General features: G+C 40.5%; 1 protein-coding gene and 1 pseudogene across 2 annotated transcripts; both read left to right on the top strand.

The window, feature by feature from the left end:
- The first annotated feature begins 21 nt into the window (after positions 1 to 21).
- Positions 22 to 9532, top strand: LOC308401208 (tapasin-related protein-like; annotated as a pseudogene). The gene is made up of 7 exons (XR_013974823.1): positions 22 to 316; positions 458 to 634; positions 714 to 989; positions 1277 to 1606; positions 3189 to 3515; positions 3685 to 3768; positions 7748 to 9532. The product of XR_013974823.1 is annotated as a tapasin-related protein-like (transcript).
- Positions 9533 to 10051: 519 nt separating this feature from the next.
- Positions 10052 to 14098, top strand: LOC308400929 (tapasin-related protein-like). Its single transcript, XM_080888990.1, has 7 exons — positions 10052 to 10155; positions 10272 to 10448; positions 10541 to 10816; positions 11832 to 12161; positions 12803 to 13138; positions 13208 to 13291; positions 13458 to 14098. Exons 1-7 carry the CDS (start codon positions 10110 to 10112, stop codon positions 13487 to 13489), a joined length of 1281 nt encoding a protein of 426 aa, XP_080745116.1. The 5' UTR covers positions 10052 to 10109; the 3' UTR covers positions 13490 to 14098.
- Positions 14099 to 17598: the final 3500 nt, after the last annotated feature.

Raw genomic sequence — 17598 nt, 5'->3', positions numbered from 1 at the left:
CGTCTAACATTAAAACAGGAACGCTGTAAAAAGAACTAGGACATTGTATCCTGATTTATTTATTTATTTGCAACTTCCTAGCATATATTCTCGATTTTATTAACTTTTTTGATTATGATTAATGTTTTTTTAAAGGTTATGTTTTCGAGCTGCTCATCACGCCAGAAATCGCACTCCTTTTTTCTTTTTCCTTTGAAATGAAAGTGAAAGTGTCAAGAGAAACTTTGTGTGGACATCGGACAACAAGGAGTTCGACAGTGGAGAAGAATGAGGGTTTTAATCTTGAGGATTTTTGTTTATTTGTATCTAAGTGCAGGTGAGTTATAGTGCAACACGTTGTCACAGATTAGCTTAGGTCAGTTTGTGCGTGTTAGGTCAACAGTGACTATAGATATTCTAGTCTACCGCATGAATTCCAACGGCTATGCTGTCTGACTGATGTATTCGTGTCATTCAGGTGTGTGGAGTGTCCATCAGATCCTGTGGCTGCCTTGTTACTTCATTGATGAGCGTTTATATTTGAACAAGGACAACCACACTGAGACTCGGGTCATCCCCAGAGAGGCTATACTTCAGTTTGGTCAGAAAGGAGATGCTCCTGTTAACCCAAACGCCATCACTTTCCTGGTCATCAGTGAGTTACTGCAGCCTGCATGAGGAGAAGGCTGAAAAAACAACTACAGTGTGTTAGTGTTTATTTTATTGTCTTCTAGGATCAAAGTTGGATCTGCTGCAGTATGTGGAGGGGGTGGAGGCAGAGCAGCTGAAGTGTGAGCTGCACAGATACAGCACAGAGGGCGGTTACGTCCGCTGGCCTGTCCTCGGTGCCCGGGAGTACAACCACTGGTTTACCTGCATCCTCAGACACAGCAGGGGCCGCTTCACAGTCGCTGGCACCCTTAGACACCCCTCTGACCAGCCTCCCCCAGGGCAGCCAGACTACCACAACTGGTCTGTCATCGCTGACAAAGAGGTACTCACCACCGCAGGTAAACTCACATATGAGGATTCAGTTTTTTTCTTTTGAGCCATACAGACCATCTCCTAGGGGTTTGTTAATTGCCTGCCTGTTGCAGTGGCAGAAGTTCAAGGACAGAGTGCTGAAAAGAAACTGTGTTTGTATCTTGGAGATTAGAGTAGAAATAGAGAGACAGTTATAGTTATATTGACTTGGAATGGTGGATGGCCAAATAATTGTCATGTCATAGATACAGGAAGTGGTTGTCACCTGTTTGAGTAAAGGACACTTGTGTTGTTTGTCACACTTTTTCCACAGTCGCCATGGTCATCAAAACACAGACTCCCTCAGTTAAAGCACGCCTGAAGTCCCAGCAAAAGCTCCACTGCCAGTTTGATGTTGACCACAAGGGTGCAAAGGTCACTGTAGAGTGGCATAGGCACCGCCCTGGTGAGAGGACCAAGCTCTTCAGTTACAACAGGCACACAGGACAGACTGAGGGGAGCGGTGTCGGACTACGTGCCCTTGCGGCTGGAGATGCCTCTTACACCCTCGCCTCCACCACAATGATCAGTGAAGGGACCTACATTTGTTCAGTGTCCGTGTATCCACTGTTCACCAAGGTGGATATATATCTGCAGATTGAAGGTACATAGGATTGGATCATTCCCTAAATGTCTATACTACCAGTCAAAAGTTTGGACACACCTTCTCATTTAATGGTTTTTGTTTATTTTCATGACTATTTACATTGTAGATTCTCACTGAAGGAATCAAAACTATGAATGAACACATATAGAATTATGCAGTAAACAAAAAAGCGTGAAATAACTCAAAACATTTTATATACTTTAGATTCTTTAAAATAGCCACCCTTTGCTTTGATTACTGCTTTGCACACTCATGGCATTCTCTCCATAAGCTTCATGAGGCAGTCACCTGAAATGGTTTTCCAACAGTCTTGAAGGAATTTCCAGAGATGCTGAGCACTCCTTGGCCCTTTTGCCTTCACTCTGTGGTCCATCTCATCCCAACCCAGCTCAGTTGGGTTTAGGTCAGGTGACTGTGGAGGCCAGGCCATCAGGCACAGCACTCCTCACTCTCCTTCTCAGTCAAATAGCCCTTACACAGCCTGGAGGTGTGTTTGGTGTCATTGTCCTGTTGAAAAATAAATGATGGTCCAACTAATAGAAAACCGGATGGGATGGCATGTTGCTACAGGATGCTGTGGGAGCCATGCTGGTTCAGTGTGCCTTCCATTTTGAATAAATCCCCAACATGTCACCAGCAAAGCACCCCCACACCATCACACCTCCTCGCCTGCTTTTCCTTAGTGGTGCTTTCTTAGCAGCTATTTGACCACAAAGGCCTCATTCTCACAGTCTTCACTGAACAGTTCATGTAGAGATGTCTGCTACTGGAAAATCTGTGTGGCATTTATCTGGGCTCTAATCTGAGGTGCTGTTAGCTTGTGATTTCTGAGGCTGGTGACTCAGATGAATTTATCCTTAGCAGCAGAGGTGACTCTTCGTCTTCCTTTTGTGGGGCAGTCCTCATGTGAGCCAGTTTCATCGTAGTGCTTGATGGTTTTTGGGACTGCACTTGGGGATACATTCAAAATTTTAGCAGTTTTCCAGACTGACTGATCTTCAGTTGTTAAAGTAATGATTGACTGTTGTGCTTGCCATAAGAAGCTGTGTCCAAACCTTTGACTGGTACTGTATATGTTGTCAGTACAAACAATGAGAGTAAGAAACCTATTTTTAAATAGCTCTTTATAGCATTTTATTACTTTGACCTTCAGATCAATCTATTGACCTTGAAGGAAATGTAAGAGGTCAAATGTGACATGATATTTGAAATCTTTATATGGTACTTTTTATATGTTGTCAATATACAGCACCCTTTTAAGAATCTCAGTTTTAATGAACTGTTAAATCCATTTGTTGGATTGTTACTCCACTACACTCCACTAAGTGTGGTCAGAAACTTTTTTTTTTAAAATTATTCTGTTAAGTGTGTAACCTGAAATGCATCTTACCAAATTTGACTTCCTAGAATTCTGGAACTCAGACCAAATCTCAACTTTTAAATGTCACCAGTTTTGACCTGAAAGAATATTAAATTAAAACGAGTGAATTAAATAAAACAGCCCAGTTACTATAATAAATGTCTGCTGTTAGGTATTGAAATTACTATTATTATTTATTTTTCTCTCTCCTTTCCTCAGAGTCTCCCCATGTCTCCCTCAATGTTGCAACCACCCTGTTATTGCAGGAGGGCAAGGACTTGATGGTTAAGTGTGAGGCAAATGGCTACTACCCTCGGGATGTGGAGATAATTTGGTACGAGGAGGATCCAGGCACTCCACATCCCAAGCCACTAAACCATAGTGTTCTGTTCAGCCACAAAGTAAATGGGGACATGACCTTCTTGCTGTCAGGTGTCTTCTACCTCCAGGCTGCGCTCAGGGACTCTGGGAAAAAGTTCACATGCAGCGTCTCCCATCAGTCCCTGAAAGTGCCCATAACAAAAAGTTTCACCCTGATTGTGGAAGGTGAGTGTCAGTATAAGATAAGATAAGATAAGATAACCTTTATTAGTCCCACACGTGGGAAATTTGTTTTGTCACAGCAGGAAGTGGACAGTGCAAAAGTTATGAGTATAGTATAGTACTAGGAGCTAGCAGCTGGGAGGAGCAGAGCCTGATGTGTGTTCTGTTTCAGAGCCAACAAACTGGATTTTGTACCTCGTTGTGGGCTCTGTTGTGATCCTGCTGTTGTATGTGAAGCGGCGCTACCTGCACTCAGGTGAGTGATACAGAATTCCAGCTAAATCACACCTGAGGAGCACGTGCTTGCTGTTTGGGATCAACTGACATATAAAGCATGTTCAACCCCAATTTTAAAAAAGTTGCAAAGTTGTGTGTAAAATGTAAAGAAAATAATATAAATAACATATATTAGAGAAAATGATATTTATTCTACAGAAAATAGTTATTAATATAGATAAATAAACAGAATCGATGATTTGGAATTTAAAAGAAAATGGAAAACATGTAAAAAGACTAAAGTGACAAAACTTACGGAGAAAAATACTAGACTATTGAATTTGATGACAGCAACATATCAGAAAAAAATGTTGGTGCTGGGCAAGAAAAGTCTGGAAAAGTCTGCAGTACTGAAAAAAAGCGGGAGAAACATTTTTGGAGTCAGTAACATGACTGGGTATAAAAAGAGCATCTCAGAGGGGCAGAGCTTCCCAGAAGTGTCTAAGAATTGTTTGACAATTTCAGAATAATGTTCCATAAAATTGCAAACTTTAAACATGTCATAGTTTCCTGTACATAATATCATCAAAAGGTTCAGAGAATGTGTCTAAGGGACAAGGTCAATTTCTTTTTTAAATAGTTGCATTGAAGCATTAAATTTGATAGTTAATCAAATAATATGCCACCTGGCAAATGAAAGGCAACAGACGATAGACAAGGCAGAATATCCAATCAGAATTGGGCCATGCTTTAAAAACAGGGATTCTGTCATGGAAATCAATGCAAAGCTCACGAACGCCTCTACAAGTGAGTGTCTGTGAATACAGGTCACATCCACAAATGCAGGTTGAAGCTCTGTCACACAAAGAAGAATCTAAATATGAACTTCTGTTAACCCAGAGCTTCCCAAAGTGTGGGGCCCGCCCCCTAGAGGGGAGCGCGGAGCCATTGCAAGGGGGGGAAATATGAAATATGAAAAGGGGAAAATAAAACCCAAAACACTTGGAAACTGCTAGCACAGGGCGCCCACACAAACGCAAAGCAGGAGATGAAGCATCGCATTGCTGAATATATTTCCAAACCAACTTCATTCTAAGCCAAAGACTAGAAAATATGGTGAAGCATATTTTCCCTTTGGTTTCACCTGCACAAGTGCCGAGGTTGGTCTCCCCTGCATAATTGGTTTTCCCTTTGTCGGGAGCAGCGCTGGGCTCTCCAAATCACGGACAAACAGTATCCCACATTCTTGAGTTTTAGTTCACAAACACTTATTGTAATGACTAACTACTCCTGACATTTCGGAGATGTTAGCTCTTTATACAGTAAAGTTACAGCGGGATAAAAATAATATCAGGCTCATCCTGCCACGATTTGTTCCCCCGGTTCAAATCGCGGACAAACAGTATCCTACAGCTGTTTATGTTTTTGAACCCATTTTGCACAGAGAGGCATTTTTTGAAAAATGTATTGATAGCAATGTTGAATATTATTACACAGGAAAAAAACAACTACACGTAAAATAATCACACCGTGACGCCTCTGCCTTTCTAAATGGAGGGACAGTAACTGTGTGTGTATATGTAAGCGTGTAAAAACTGAAGATAGTCAGATTAACAGTATTTTGTCTCTATCTGCGATTCTGCAATTCATCTCATGTAAACAATAACGTGGCGCACAGTGTGACGTGAAATTAGGCACATACCTTTGACGTTGCGTGACGAACTCTGTATTCCTCGTCCACACGTAAACGCAAAAAAGGAGTTTTAAAAAATCTCAGTTTTCGGTGACTTGAACGCCGTTTATGTGTGGACGAAACAGCTGCGTTTTCAAAAATACCCGTGTAGGTGTGGACGTATCGTAAAGGAGTTAGTCGTTTATTTTATTACTACCTGTAATTTATTGCAGATTACTTTTATTTGCTTAATTGTTTACTAAATGTTTGAGGCGTGAAATAAACCGCAATGGAACAAAATATGGGTGTGTGTGGTTGGAGGATGGCGGGGATGGGAGGGCAACATTTGTCTTGTAAAACAAAGGGGGTCCTAGCAAAAAAAGTTTGGGAACCACTGTGTTAACCAAAGCTTATGAAAAATGGACTGAAGCTAAAGGAAAAAAGATGTTCTGTGGTCAGATGAATCAAAATGAGAAAGTCATGAACCAAGGTTCACACTCAGTAGGGACCCAAACGCAGACTTGATACAAAATTCACAGGAACTATGTACAGATTTATTTCTTTAACATAAATGATCAGGAACAACCAGGGGAACGAGAATATAACTCAAGTCGAGGAAACCGGGAACTGAAATGCCCTGAGAATCCGTGATGGGGACTGTGGGAAGCTGCAACAGAAAGGGAACAATTACTTGTGTGCAGGAAAACAGAGAGTTAAAACTAAACCAGATTAAGAATGCTGTGGGTTACAATCAGAGTCAATATTCAATACTTGAATAAACACAGAGGTTAAGAGAGCCAAGTTAACTAAGAGTGAATAAAGGACTGGCGTGGAGCAGCCATCCACGGTAAGTGAAATAGTTTTGGAGTAATTGCCAGGGATGGAATACAGGTGCGATACTGATGGCCCAACCCAAGGGCGTGGCCACCGAGGCAACCTGAATGCTCCCCGGCTAGTGTTCCCATTGACCATGACAGAGAAATTCTTTTTGGAAAAAACAAGTTCCCAGACTTGTTATCAGGGAAGTTCAAAAGCCTGCATCTCTGATAGATTAGAGGTGCATTAGTGTTTATGGAGTTGCCACCTTCCAGGCAGTTCTGGGACTACAGGTGCAGCAGGTGGTGCTTTTCTATTTGTGCTCTATCCTTTTATCTTTGATATTTTCTCCTATTTTCTCCCACTTGCTTTTTTTTCTCCTGCCTGTTAGCTTAGAAATGGTCATATTACACTGTAATAACTGAAATAACACTAATAGAAATGAATACAGAAACGAATACAGAAACACACAAAATGGAGGAGCATATAGAGATTTTATGGCGCTCATCTTGGAAAAGCGAAATATGTTTGGCACAACATGGGAGTCAGCTAATAATTCGGATTACAAAAGCTGCGAGGCAGGACAGGTTTAATGGGGGGAAAAGTTGTTTTTCTGATCTAGTTCCCTTCTGGGTTTTTAGTCTATTTTGTATCCATTTAGTTTGTTATGTGTTCCTGCCTCTGTTGTGTTCTTGTATCAGACCTAATCTCATTTCGGTATTGTGGCACTTGCTCCTTGTGTTAGTTTACTGATAATTGTGTAGTGTTTCTAGTTTGAGGCCTTAGTTTTACTTCTCTGGGCTCATTAGGTTGTGTTCCTTTCCTCTTTGTAATTCCATGTTTAGGTACTTCATGTTGTATGTTAGGCGTTGTTTGTCTCCTGTGCTTGTGTATGGTTTAAAGCCTGTGGTGTCATCATTCCTGATTTTTTTATTTTTTTTCCTTTATGTCCCAGCCTTATCAGTTCACTCCCGAATCCTGATTTCTGCATTTGGGTTTGATACACTCAATACACAGCTCTACACCATAGAGTTACTGCCATCAAATTCCGTCCACCCATTCTCTTACATTTATCCTTATCAGGGTTGCAGGGTATCTGGAGCCTATCCTCAGTCCAAAGACATACAGTTATTGGGGTTGAGTTAAGTGGTAATTCTAAATTACCCATGAAAGGTTGTATGTCTCTCTGTGTTAGCCCTGTGACAGACAGGCAGCCTGTCCGGGGTGTACCCCGCCTCTCACCTTGCAGTAGGTGTGACAGACTCCAGCCCCCTGGGACCCTCACAATAAATAAGCCATTAAAATCAAAATGAATTATTTGTGTTTCTTTAAATTTTCCATTTTATCAGTTTTAACATTTGATATGTTTTCAATGTTTGTGAATAAGATATGGGATCATGAGATGTGTAAAGCATTATATTCTGCTTTTATTCAGATTTCATACACTGTCCCAGCTCTTTTGGGACTTGTTGTATCACATGTGAGATGCTGAAGTTCTTTAAAGTAATTATTGTTTTTTTTCCCTCCACAGTGTGGAGAAAGTTGGTGCAGGTAAGGTGATATAAAAACAAAAAACAAAAAAGGGAATGGCAAGCACCTTGAGATGACTGTTGTTTTGGTGTTGTACAAATAAAATGGAATTGAATTGAAAGGAAGAAAGGAAGAGGTTGTGGCCACAGACTGAATAAGAGAGGTGAGCTGCTAAACGAGTCTTCCTTCAGAGTCTTCACAGATACATCGACGGACTGAGGGCTGGTGAACTCCTGCATTCCATGTGTGACAGTGAGGCAGTGCATTACAACTCTGCTTAAAATGATGGGTTACCAGCTAGTGAACTGGTTGACTTGAACAAGTGTTGTATTTTATTTTATTTTTCTTTGTTAAAATTCATGGTAAACATTACAGTTTTGTTTGGGTCATTAAATTTCAGGGCTTTTTAAGAGAGGCCCTTTTTTTAGTTTGCAAAAGGGCAAAAGTTTGATGGCTTCTTTTTTATCAGGTATGAAGAGTTCGTCATGTTTTATTAATTTAGATATCAGTGATTGAGACATCCAATGTAAGTCAATCACAAGTCTGTTGGCAAATAGTTTTCTGAAGTACTAACAAATAAGTAGTTACTTTTTATTACAGTTTATGCTCCACAGATTACTCTTTTGGATTCAGGATGTTATCCTGTATACTCAGGACTCTTTCAAAGATTATGTGAATCAGAGCTGAAAACTGAGGATCTGAATTCAGTGATCCTGATGATGGCTTCAAAGAAATATACAGGGACATACCAGCTCACAGCTATTTTAGAACAGATGGTCAGTTGTAATAACACTGGACTGATGTCAGATTGTACTGATGGAAGCCTATTTAATTCAAGAGCATGGATATATTGTATTCTTATATTTTTGTAGTGCATTTGATGATGTCAGACATCTTTTTCAAATGAAAACTTTGCACTACTTTGGATTTGGAAAGAAGCTTGAACACGCAATCCATAAACTCCAAATTCAGTTGCATTTATACCAAATGCATCAACATTTTTAACCACATTTATTTTCTTTGTATAACAAAATTTGTTTACTAAATTAAACAAGATATAGATAATTGCATTATCTATATCTTAAATCACTTTGAGACATTGGAAAAGAGAATGCTGCATAGGTTAAACTGGACAAACCATCCTTCTGAGATGAGATAAAAACTTATCCCACTGCCTTCAAGATGGATGGATAAAGAAGACATTGTGTACTCCGAGACTTCTCCTGGACTCAGACAGCTCTGCATAGCAGCAATTGACTTTTGTGATGATAAATGTACAAAAGGTTTTTAGAAGCATTCAGTTGCAGAAAGTCTAATCTTCTTTTATTTTGAAGGAATTTGAGGCTGAGGAGGTTCATGTAACAAGGAGTAAGCATATTTCACTTCCTCTTCCTCCCAAAGGGAAAGAAGAGAAATTCAAAATTGTAAATGAATTTACCAACAAAATAATCATTCAGGCTTTAGTTGGTTTTACTTGGATATGACCACCTGAGTATTCTGTGAAGATGATATAGAAAGTGTGGATTGTCTGCTTTTTCCACACTGGCTTTCTGGAATCACAGGAGGAGTTGGTTACAGTCCAACAGGATTCAATAAAACAGTATGGAATATGTTTTGGGGCTTTGGTATCAGGACTCTTTTTTTCTTTAGGAACTTTTTTTTAATGCTTATGCTTTTTTCATGTTAATTAATATTTTTAATATTTATTGTATTTGATATGTCTCTTGATATGTCTCCTAAACACTCAGCCTTAGTATAATTTATTTTTGTTTGGTGGATAAGCGCCTCATCTGTTCGTATTGCTATTGTTCATTAATAAAATTGGGTGGAAAAGTTCTCTTGTACGACGTGTGTTGAATTTCAGGACTTCTCTCTATTGATCTGGTATTTTCATGCGGTCAGTTTTCACAGCGACACTTCAGGACAACAAAGGTACTGCAAGTTTAATACAGTTAAAAAACAAAAAAAGACACCCCCCACCAAAAAAAAAAAACAAAAGACAAAAACAAAACTATTCGCCGTGAATTTACAATAGATCTTTGTGGGAAAACGAATCGGTAAAAATCCAGCTTTTATGTATGACACAGCACAGACAGTAGTTTACACAGGACACACAGTCATCCTCATAATGACTGACAATAAAATAATTAGGACACCTGTACAGGCTATCCGGGGAAATTAACGCAATTTAACAGCAAATATTCTAGATTTTTTCTTTTTTGTTATTTTCTTCTGTGAGCAGCTCGTTATCCTGTTCTGCACAGCATTCACCCCTGCAGAGTGAAAGTGAAAGTATCCCGACAAACTTCCTGTGACAATCGCGCAGCAAGGGGTATGACCGTGGAGGGCACCGGGGAAGAATCATGAGTTTAATATTCACGATATTTATTTACTGGTCTCTAAGTGCAGGTGAGTTATTGTCACAGATTACAGCTTGTGTGTAGGTCAGCAACAAGTATCGGCACTACAGGCTACCACATGAACTTAACACTGTTTGATCTTCTATGCCCGTGTGTGTCATTCAGGTGTGTGGAGTGTCCATCAGATCCTGTGGCTGCCCTGCTACTTCATTGATGAGCGTGTGTTTTTGAATAAGGACAACCACACAGAGACTCAGCTCATCCACAGAGAGGCTATACTTCAGTTTGGTCAGAAAGGAGATGCTCCTGTTAACCCAAACGCCATCACTTTCCTGATCACCAGTGAGTTACTGCAGCCTGCATGAGGAGAAGGCTGAAAACAACATGAACAACAACAACAACAGTGTGTTAGAGTTTATTTTATTGTCTTCTAGGATCAAAGTTGGATCTGCTGCAGTATGTGGAGGGGGTGGAGGCAGAGCAGCTGAAGTGTGAGCTGCACAGATACAGCACAGAGGGCGGTTACGTCCGCTGGCCTGTCCTCGGTGCCCATGAGTACAACCACTGGTTTACCTGCATCCTCAGACACAGCAGGGGCCTCTTCACCATCACCAGCTTCCTCAGGCGCCCCTTCGACCAGCCTCCCCCAGGACGGCCAGACTACCACAAATGGCCCCCCATCCCTAACAGAGAGGTACTCACCACCACAGGTAAACTGAACATATGAGGATTTCAGACTAAAACTGAATATATTTGTCTTAAAAGTTTGTTTTTTGTTGGAGTTATGACTAGTCGTTAGTATTGCTGTGCCAGACCCCATAAAGGAAGAAAATATAAATATTATGGGAACAAACTTTGACTGAAGGAAAATAAAACAATTAACTTGATTACAAATGACTAACCATCCATTAAAACAAATAATAAAATGTTCATAAAATAATTAAAATAATGAAATAATAAAAATGTACTTAATTCTTCTCATAAAATACATTGATTTGGTCAGTCTGATTAATAATTAAATGAAGAACTACAATCAAAGTTAGACATCAGCAGTCTCACCCGATGACATATTTACATATCTACAAAATGTATTACACCAGCACATAACCTAGAAATATTAGTATTTGTTTGAGAGAGAGTGCGTCCCAGAACAAATGTGTATTTGTCCTATAAGATGTGGTTGAATGCATCATTAATGACAACAAAGAGCATCTGTGGCAGGTGCTTTGGATTTCCTCAACGTGTGCAGGAATTTTTAAGCTAATTAAAGATAAGAAAGTGTTATCATGTGGAACAATGGTACTGAGTTAATGAGGAAGATTGCATGCATGTAACAGGAACCTGTGTCTGTGTAACTAATATCAGCCAGTTGGTGTTAATGATTACATGGATGAGACAAATAAACACATGTACACAGATAAGAGGTAAGGATCCTTGTGTTAAGCTATATGCACAGTAGGCTGTACCCAGGTGGTTTGTTAACTGAGTGGTATATGTACCCAGCTAACCAGGAATCTTCAGCCGTAATGGCCTAGAATTAGGGATTGCCAGAGGTGTCACATTTCAGATTTAAGAAATGTTGCACCACTTAGGGTTCATCTTCAACTTTCAATACACAAATGAAATATGGCCTTTCCCATGGCTCCTACACTGTTATTGGACACTTGTATTGAGAAATGTGCTTAACAACTCGCATGTGTTCATGTTTGTCACACTTTTCCACAGTCGCCATGGTCATCAAAACACAGACTCCCTCAGTTAAAGCACGCCTGAAGTTCCAGCAAAAGCTCCACTGCCAGTTTGATGTCGACCACAAAGGTGCAAAGGTCACTGTGGAGTGGCACAAGCAGCACCACGGTGAGAGGACCAAGCTCTTCAGTTACAACAGGCGCACAGGACAGACCCAAGGAAGTGGTGTTGGACTACGTGCCTTTGCAGCCGGAGATGCCTCCTACACCCTCGCCTCCACCATGATAAGCAGTGAAGGGACCTACATTTGTTCAGTGTCCGTGAATCCACTATTCGGCAGGGTGGATATAAATCTGCAGATTGAAGGTGAGGAAAACAGTCAGAGAGTTCATAGGCCATGGACAAAAGTACTAATACTAAATTGTGCTTATATGCTTTCAACCACATTTACTGATGGAGTTTAAGGTGGACTGTGAAAAAGCTGTTTGTGATGTGTACAGCATAGTGTGACAACCATAAATACTCTTATTATTACTGTTTAAAGTTTGCTGGAGTTTGCTGCTATCAGGAGCAACGTCAAAAATATGTGGTAGAACCAGTCCGTCGCTGTTTCCTGTTGCATGCCTGCTGTCACTCACTCTGCTGTTCACGCCCACTTTTCAGCATTATCAGCATAGCGTCATCGCCATCAGGCTACATGCTGTTGGAGGGCTGCACATGAACATGTCTGCAAAACCATGTCTCCTGAATAGGACAAAATAGCATGTAAAAGTATCTTTGTAAATGCTGACAAAAAAATTTTTTAACTCTTTTTTTTTTTTATTCAGTCTTTTTTTCTTTTTTTAAAAAAAAAAAAGCAAATCAGGCTCTTAAAGTGTTCATTCTCATCTTATGTGATAAAAGTCGTATGGTGTGGATGTGTTTTTTAGAACTTAGAAATATAGAAAGTCAGCAGAAAAGCCACTGTTCGTTTCAGCTTTTAAAGTAATGTTTTTTGCTTTCCTCAGAGCCTCCCCATGTCTCCCTCAATGTGGGACCCAGTCTCTCACTAGTGGAGGGTAACAAGAGGAAGATTGTGTGTGGGGCAAACAGCTACTACCCTCGGGATGTGGAGATAATTTGGTACGAGCAGGATCCAGTCATGTTGGACGCTCCACATCCCAGGTCACTGGAGAATGTCTTCCTTTCCTACCACAAAGAAAATCGGGACATGACCTTCTCGTTGTCGGGCTTCTTCTACCTCCAGGCTTCGCTCAGGGACTCTGGGAAAAGGTTCACATGCAGCGTTTCCCATCAGTCCCTGAAAGTGCCCATCACAAAGAGCTTCACCCTGATTGTGGAAGGTGAGTCTCAGTGTAATACTAGGAGCTAGCATCTGGGAGGAGCAGAGCTTGATGTGTGTTCTGTTTCAGAGCCAACAAACTGGATGTTGTACCTCGCTGTGGGCTCTGTTATGATCCTGCTGTTGTATGTGAAGCGGCGCTACCTGCACTCAGGTGAGTGATACAGACCTGCTGCTACATCAAAACACACCCACAAGGAAAGAATACAGTCACACGAGCTTGCTGTTTTGGAGTCACTGACATGAAAGCATGTAATATGAAGATCATTATGACATAACTCGTTGATGTTCTAGAGGGTAATTGTCATTTTTCTTCACAGCATGGAGAACGTTAGCGGGTAAGGCGATATAAAAACAAACAAACTGGAGGACTGGGATCAGAGCGAGAGGATGTGGCCCCATTCTCAACACACAAGGCTGGCTGGCAAACTGTCCTTTCTGGGGTCCCCATAGAAACACCAGTGAAAGGTAGATTTGTGTCGATGTGTAAACTCCTGCATGTATGAATGTAAAACAGTGCAATAACATTAAAACTACTGAAGATTACGGGTTAGCAGCTGCTGAGCCAGTGGATTCAGGAGCCAGGACTGATTCTTCTGATGCACGAGACACTTTTTGGACTAAACACTGGGGAGACAAGGTTCTATATAGAGCTGAATAAAAACAGAATATTGGAAACTGAATGTCAGTTTACTAAATGAAGATTACTGTAAAATTAATAAATATAATAAGGATGCTGAAAAGAATGAATCCACTGTAGATTCAGGTTAGTAAACAGGAACAGAAAGATCTCTTTCAGACTGGAATGAAATGCAAACCAAGCTAGTGTACTTCTAGTGCTGGTTTATCAAGGCTGGATAAACAGGAGGGTTGCATCAGGAAGGGCATCCAATGTAAAATCTGTGATAAATAAAATATGCACTACCTTTACTATAAGCTTTTATTTAAACACTCAGGTGAAAAATAAACCAAGTAAGATGATGTTTGGAGAGCGCGGGCAATTCTAGGTTTAAACCTTTTTTTTTGGGGGGGGGGGGGGGGGGGGGGGGGGGGGTCAGCTCCCAGTCATGCATGCAGTGCCTTTATTTATTAGTAATGGACATGCTGTTTGCAAATGTCATCAACCTTTTTCACACTTGCAAACCTTAACTCATTTTGATTAACATCACAATGTCACCTTCAAAAGGAAATGAGTTCCTCTAAGAATAATTCAGAGTGAATTGTGAGAGATTTCAATCTAATCCACCCATTTTAGCATGGATCCAAACTGAGGCAAAGGCTCAGTCATTAAAGAGGCACTATTTCAGTTTCTTAATCACATAGAGCCAGCTCACTGAGTCACCAAGCACTTAAAGTAGCATTACATAGTATAAACAATGGAAAATCCCTGCATAGACCTTGTACGTGAAGCAAACTTGTAATAGAGTTGTTTTATATGTTTTTGAATTCATACAAATGCTCCCTTTGTTATGCAGACTCAGCACAAAGCATCATGTACCCTAATTTCACGAGTGGAGAACAGATTTGTAGTCTGTTCCCTCTGACTCTGTGTGTCTCTCTCCATATTCCTGGAATTGTATTTGTTGGAAAATGATAAAAATATAATCTTATAATTACTATAACAGCAGGTTGGTGTTCCAAATAATCAACAACAGTACAACCCACTACTTAGATACGTGAAATCATCATTAATAAATGTGGGTAAAAAATGAAGCTACAGCTTTATAATTTTTGGTGAATGTGACTACATTGTCCACTCTTACCTGTTTCTTTTTGCTCTCTCTCTTTGCTGTCTTCACCCTACTCCCTCTCTATCCTCCTCTCTCTCAGTCTTTGTGCCATCACCCAAATGTTAAATGTTGCAGTGAATAAAAGATAAACTGATCCATATCAGTTTATAGCAATATTCAAACTGAATACAGGTTGCTGCTGACATACATAGATAACAACATTCTGACTTGCTGCCACCTGGATCTGGAGCTGTACAGTAAACAAACACTGAAGCCCAATTTGACCAGAATAGGAATAGAAATTTGTAACAAACTATTAATAGTAAAGTTCATCAGCTCCTTGGCTGGCAACTCGCAATATCCCAGCACACTAGTGGATTAAAGGTTAAAATTAGCTACATCAGCTAATGCTTTTGACCCTATATAGCATGCTTGAGCACACCCAAAAAGAGTCTAAACTTGCCTATCATGATGTTATGATGGTATGTCCAAGAGCAGCCTGTATTCAGAGTTCATGATCCCTTTATATTAAAAATCACAACAAAAAATTAAGCTGAGCAGATGAGAAGAATTCCTCATATTTTATCAGTTTTAGAAAAGACAACAAAATTCAGTCACAGGTTTATTGGTAACTGCAAAGATTTGAAAGAAGAGTCGAAAGAGAAGCACTCTCACTAATGGAGGGTAACAAGAGGAAGCACTCACGTTTTTTACTCCAGAGTGTTCCCACATAGCAGACAGGTCTGGCCCGGATCTGGTGTCTAGCTGCCACTGCTGGCTGACTTCTGGCATGGTAAGTGGTATGTCATCCAGATATGGGCCAGGCCTGGCATAGGTGGCACTGTCTATGTGATGGCATGCCACATCTGGCCCGATTACGGTTTGGTTTATGTGGCCCAGGCTCATTGAAAACAGGTCTGGCCTGGATCCGGCATCAAGTTGGCACTTCTGACTGACTGGTGTCATGGCAGGGTGTATGTCAACCAGATGTGGGCCAGGCCTGGCAATGATGGCACTATTTATGTTCCTCTTTTCCTATTTTAGTTAGAAGACCCAAATGCCATGTTACAATACTATACTGCAATGGTAGCCAACGTTTCAAATGCAGGTTTGACAGGTTTGTGAGTGTACATTTTATCTCATGTTTCGCACTGGGTGGCTATAGCTCAGGAGGTAGAGTAGGTCACCTACTGATCGGAAGGTTAGTGGTTCAATCCCTGGCTCCTCCAGTCTGCATGTCAAGAGTGTGAATGTGTATGAATGTAGTTAGGAAGCACTCAGTTTAGAGAAAGTGGGTGAATGTGGCATGTTGTATAGAACACTTTGAGTAATCTGGGAGAGTAGAAAAGTGCTTTGTAAGAATCAGTCCATTCATTGTCTGAACAGAGTTTTGTCATGTTATTTTTGCACTATTATGTTCCGGCACATGTTGTTATTACATGGCTTGATTAAGGTACACATTAGGCTGACATCTGGGGCCAGAGCTGAAACTGTTCTGGGCCAGCACAGGGCCCCAGCAGTATGTCTGCAACTGGCCTTGTGCTGGCCCATGTGTGGGCCACCTCTGGCAAACCAGATCTGGGCCACCAAAGGGCCGTCATTCTTTGCAGTATGTGGGCCATGTGTAAGCACATTGTGTGAGCCAGATCCGGGCCATACCAATTTTGCTATGTGGGTTACTCCTCACCTTACTCTTTTGGAGATGCTGACATGTTCTTTGATTAGATTCAGAATGTTGTGCTTTGGTCCTTAAACCTGGATACTGGTTGAAAGAACCTCACAGCCCATTGTTCATTCAGTGGGCTAGTTTCAGTCATTGTGCAAGTGTACTGTTTATAAGAATGTGGAAACCTGCAGTCAGCTAAGACTGAAGAAGTCACTTGGATGAGCAACGAAACGTTTCTCCCACTGAAAACGCCACGCCAAAGACATTCTGTCTAATTTATTAAGAAATTATTTTAACAAATAAACCTTTCTTGTTTAAATATGTTATGGTGTGTTCTCCCTTTGATTGGGACGTCTTGGTGTTTTTTTTATTAAGACAAATAAAATATACACTGTACATAATAATGTACAACACAATGTTATAATAGATTTAGAGTATTGTTGTGCTGTGGGAGCTCCTCCGCATGATTATGTAATTAAGGTACGTTTATATATATAATATACTACTACTTATATAATTATAACCATCACTATATGTATAGTGTATTTCTTTCTACATTTTAGACCAGTGGACCAAATAGGTTGTGAACTGGCTTTTATTTAGGAGTAGGTAGGTCCTCTCTTCCTCGATGGCTCCATGACTCTCATTATGTTGTACACTAGTTCACTCTCTTGCGCACAAATCGCCACCAAAACACAGCACAAGCCCTGCCAGTGATTCAGTTCCTTACAAACCATTGAATTAGGTACTGAAGCAGCGACATGCCGAATGAAGCTTCAGATGTCATTGATCATACGACTCTGTTCAGACACAGGCACAGTGTTTCTGAAGCAGTGTGTTGATTTTTGTGACACATGCGCTGTCTGGATGAGGCTATTTGAATAACCAGGTTATTCATTGTTATCTTTTATTCTTTTATATTCTTTTATGAAGTTTTAAGTAGTATCACTTGATTAAAACATTTATTCAATACATTACACATATAGTTTCAGTTGTGTACGTGCTGGCCTTCTGTCTGGTGGAAAGGTTACAAGATTTAGCTGGTGAGGTGAGAGGTGAAACTGA

Source organism: Rhamphochromis sp. 'chilingali', assembly GCF_963969265.1.
Source record: "Rhamphochromis sp. 'chilingali' genome assembly, chromosome: 8".
NCBI lineage: Eukaryota > Metazoa > Chordata > Actinopteri > Cichliformes > Cichlidae > Rhamphochromis > Rhamphochromis sp. 'chilingali'.
The sequence above is the reverse complement of the archived record's forward strand: the minus strand, read 5'-3'. Positions and strand labels throughout refer to the sequence as shown.

Excerpts from the sequence above, each read along its gene's own strand:
- LOC308400929 (XM_080888990.1), top strand. The coding sequence starts at position 10,110 with ATGAGTTTAATATTCACGATATTTATTTACTGGTCTCTAAGTGCAG. Across the intron at positions 10,449-10,540 it reads CATCACTTTCCTGATCACCA|GATCAAAGTTGGATCTGCTG; the intron begins GTGAGTTACTGC and ends ATTGTCTTCTAG. Across the intron at positions 13,139-13,207 it reads CTTCACCCTGATTGTGGAAG|AGCCAACAAACTGGATGTTG; the intron begins GTGAGTCTCAGT and ends GTTCTGTTTCAG.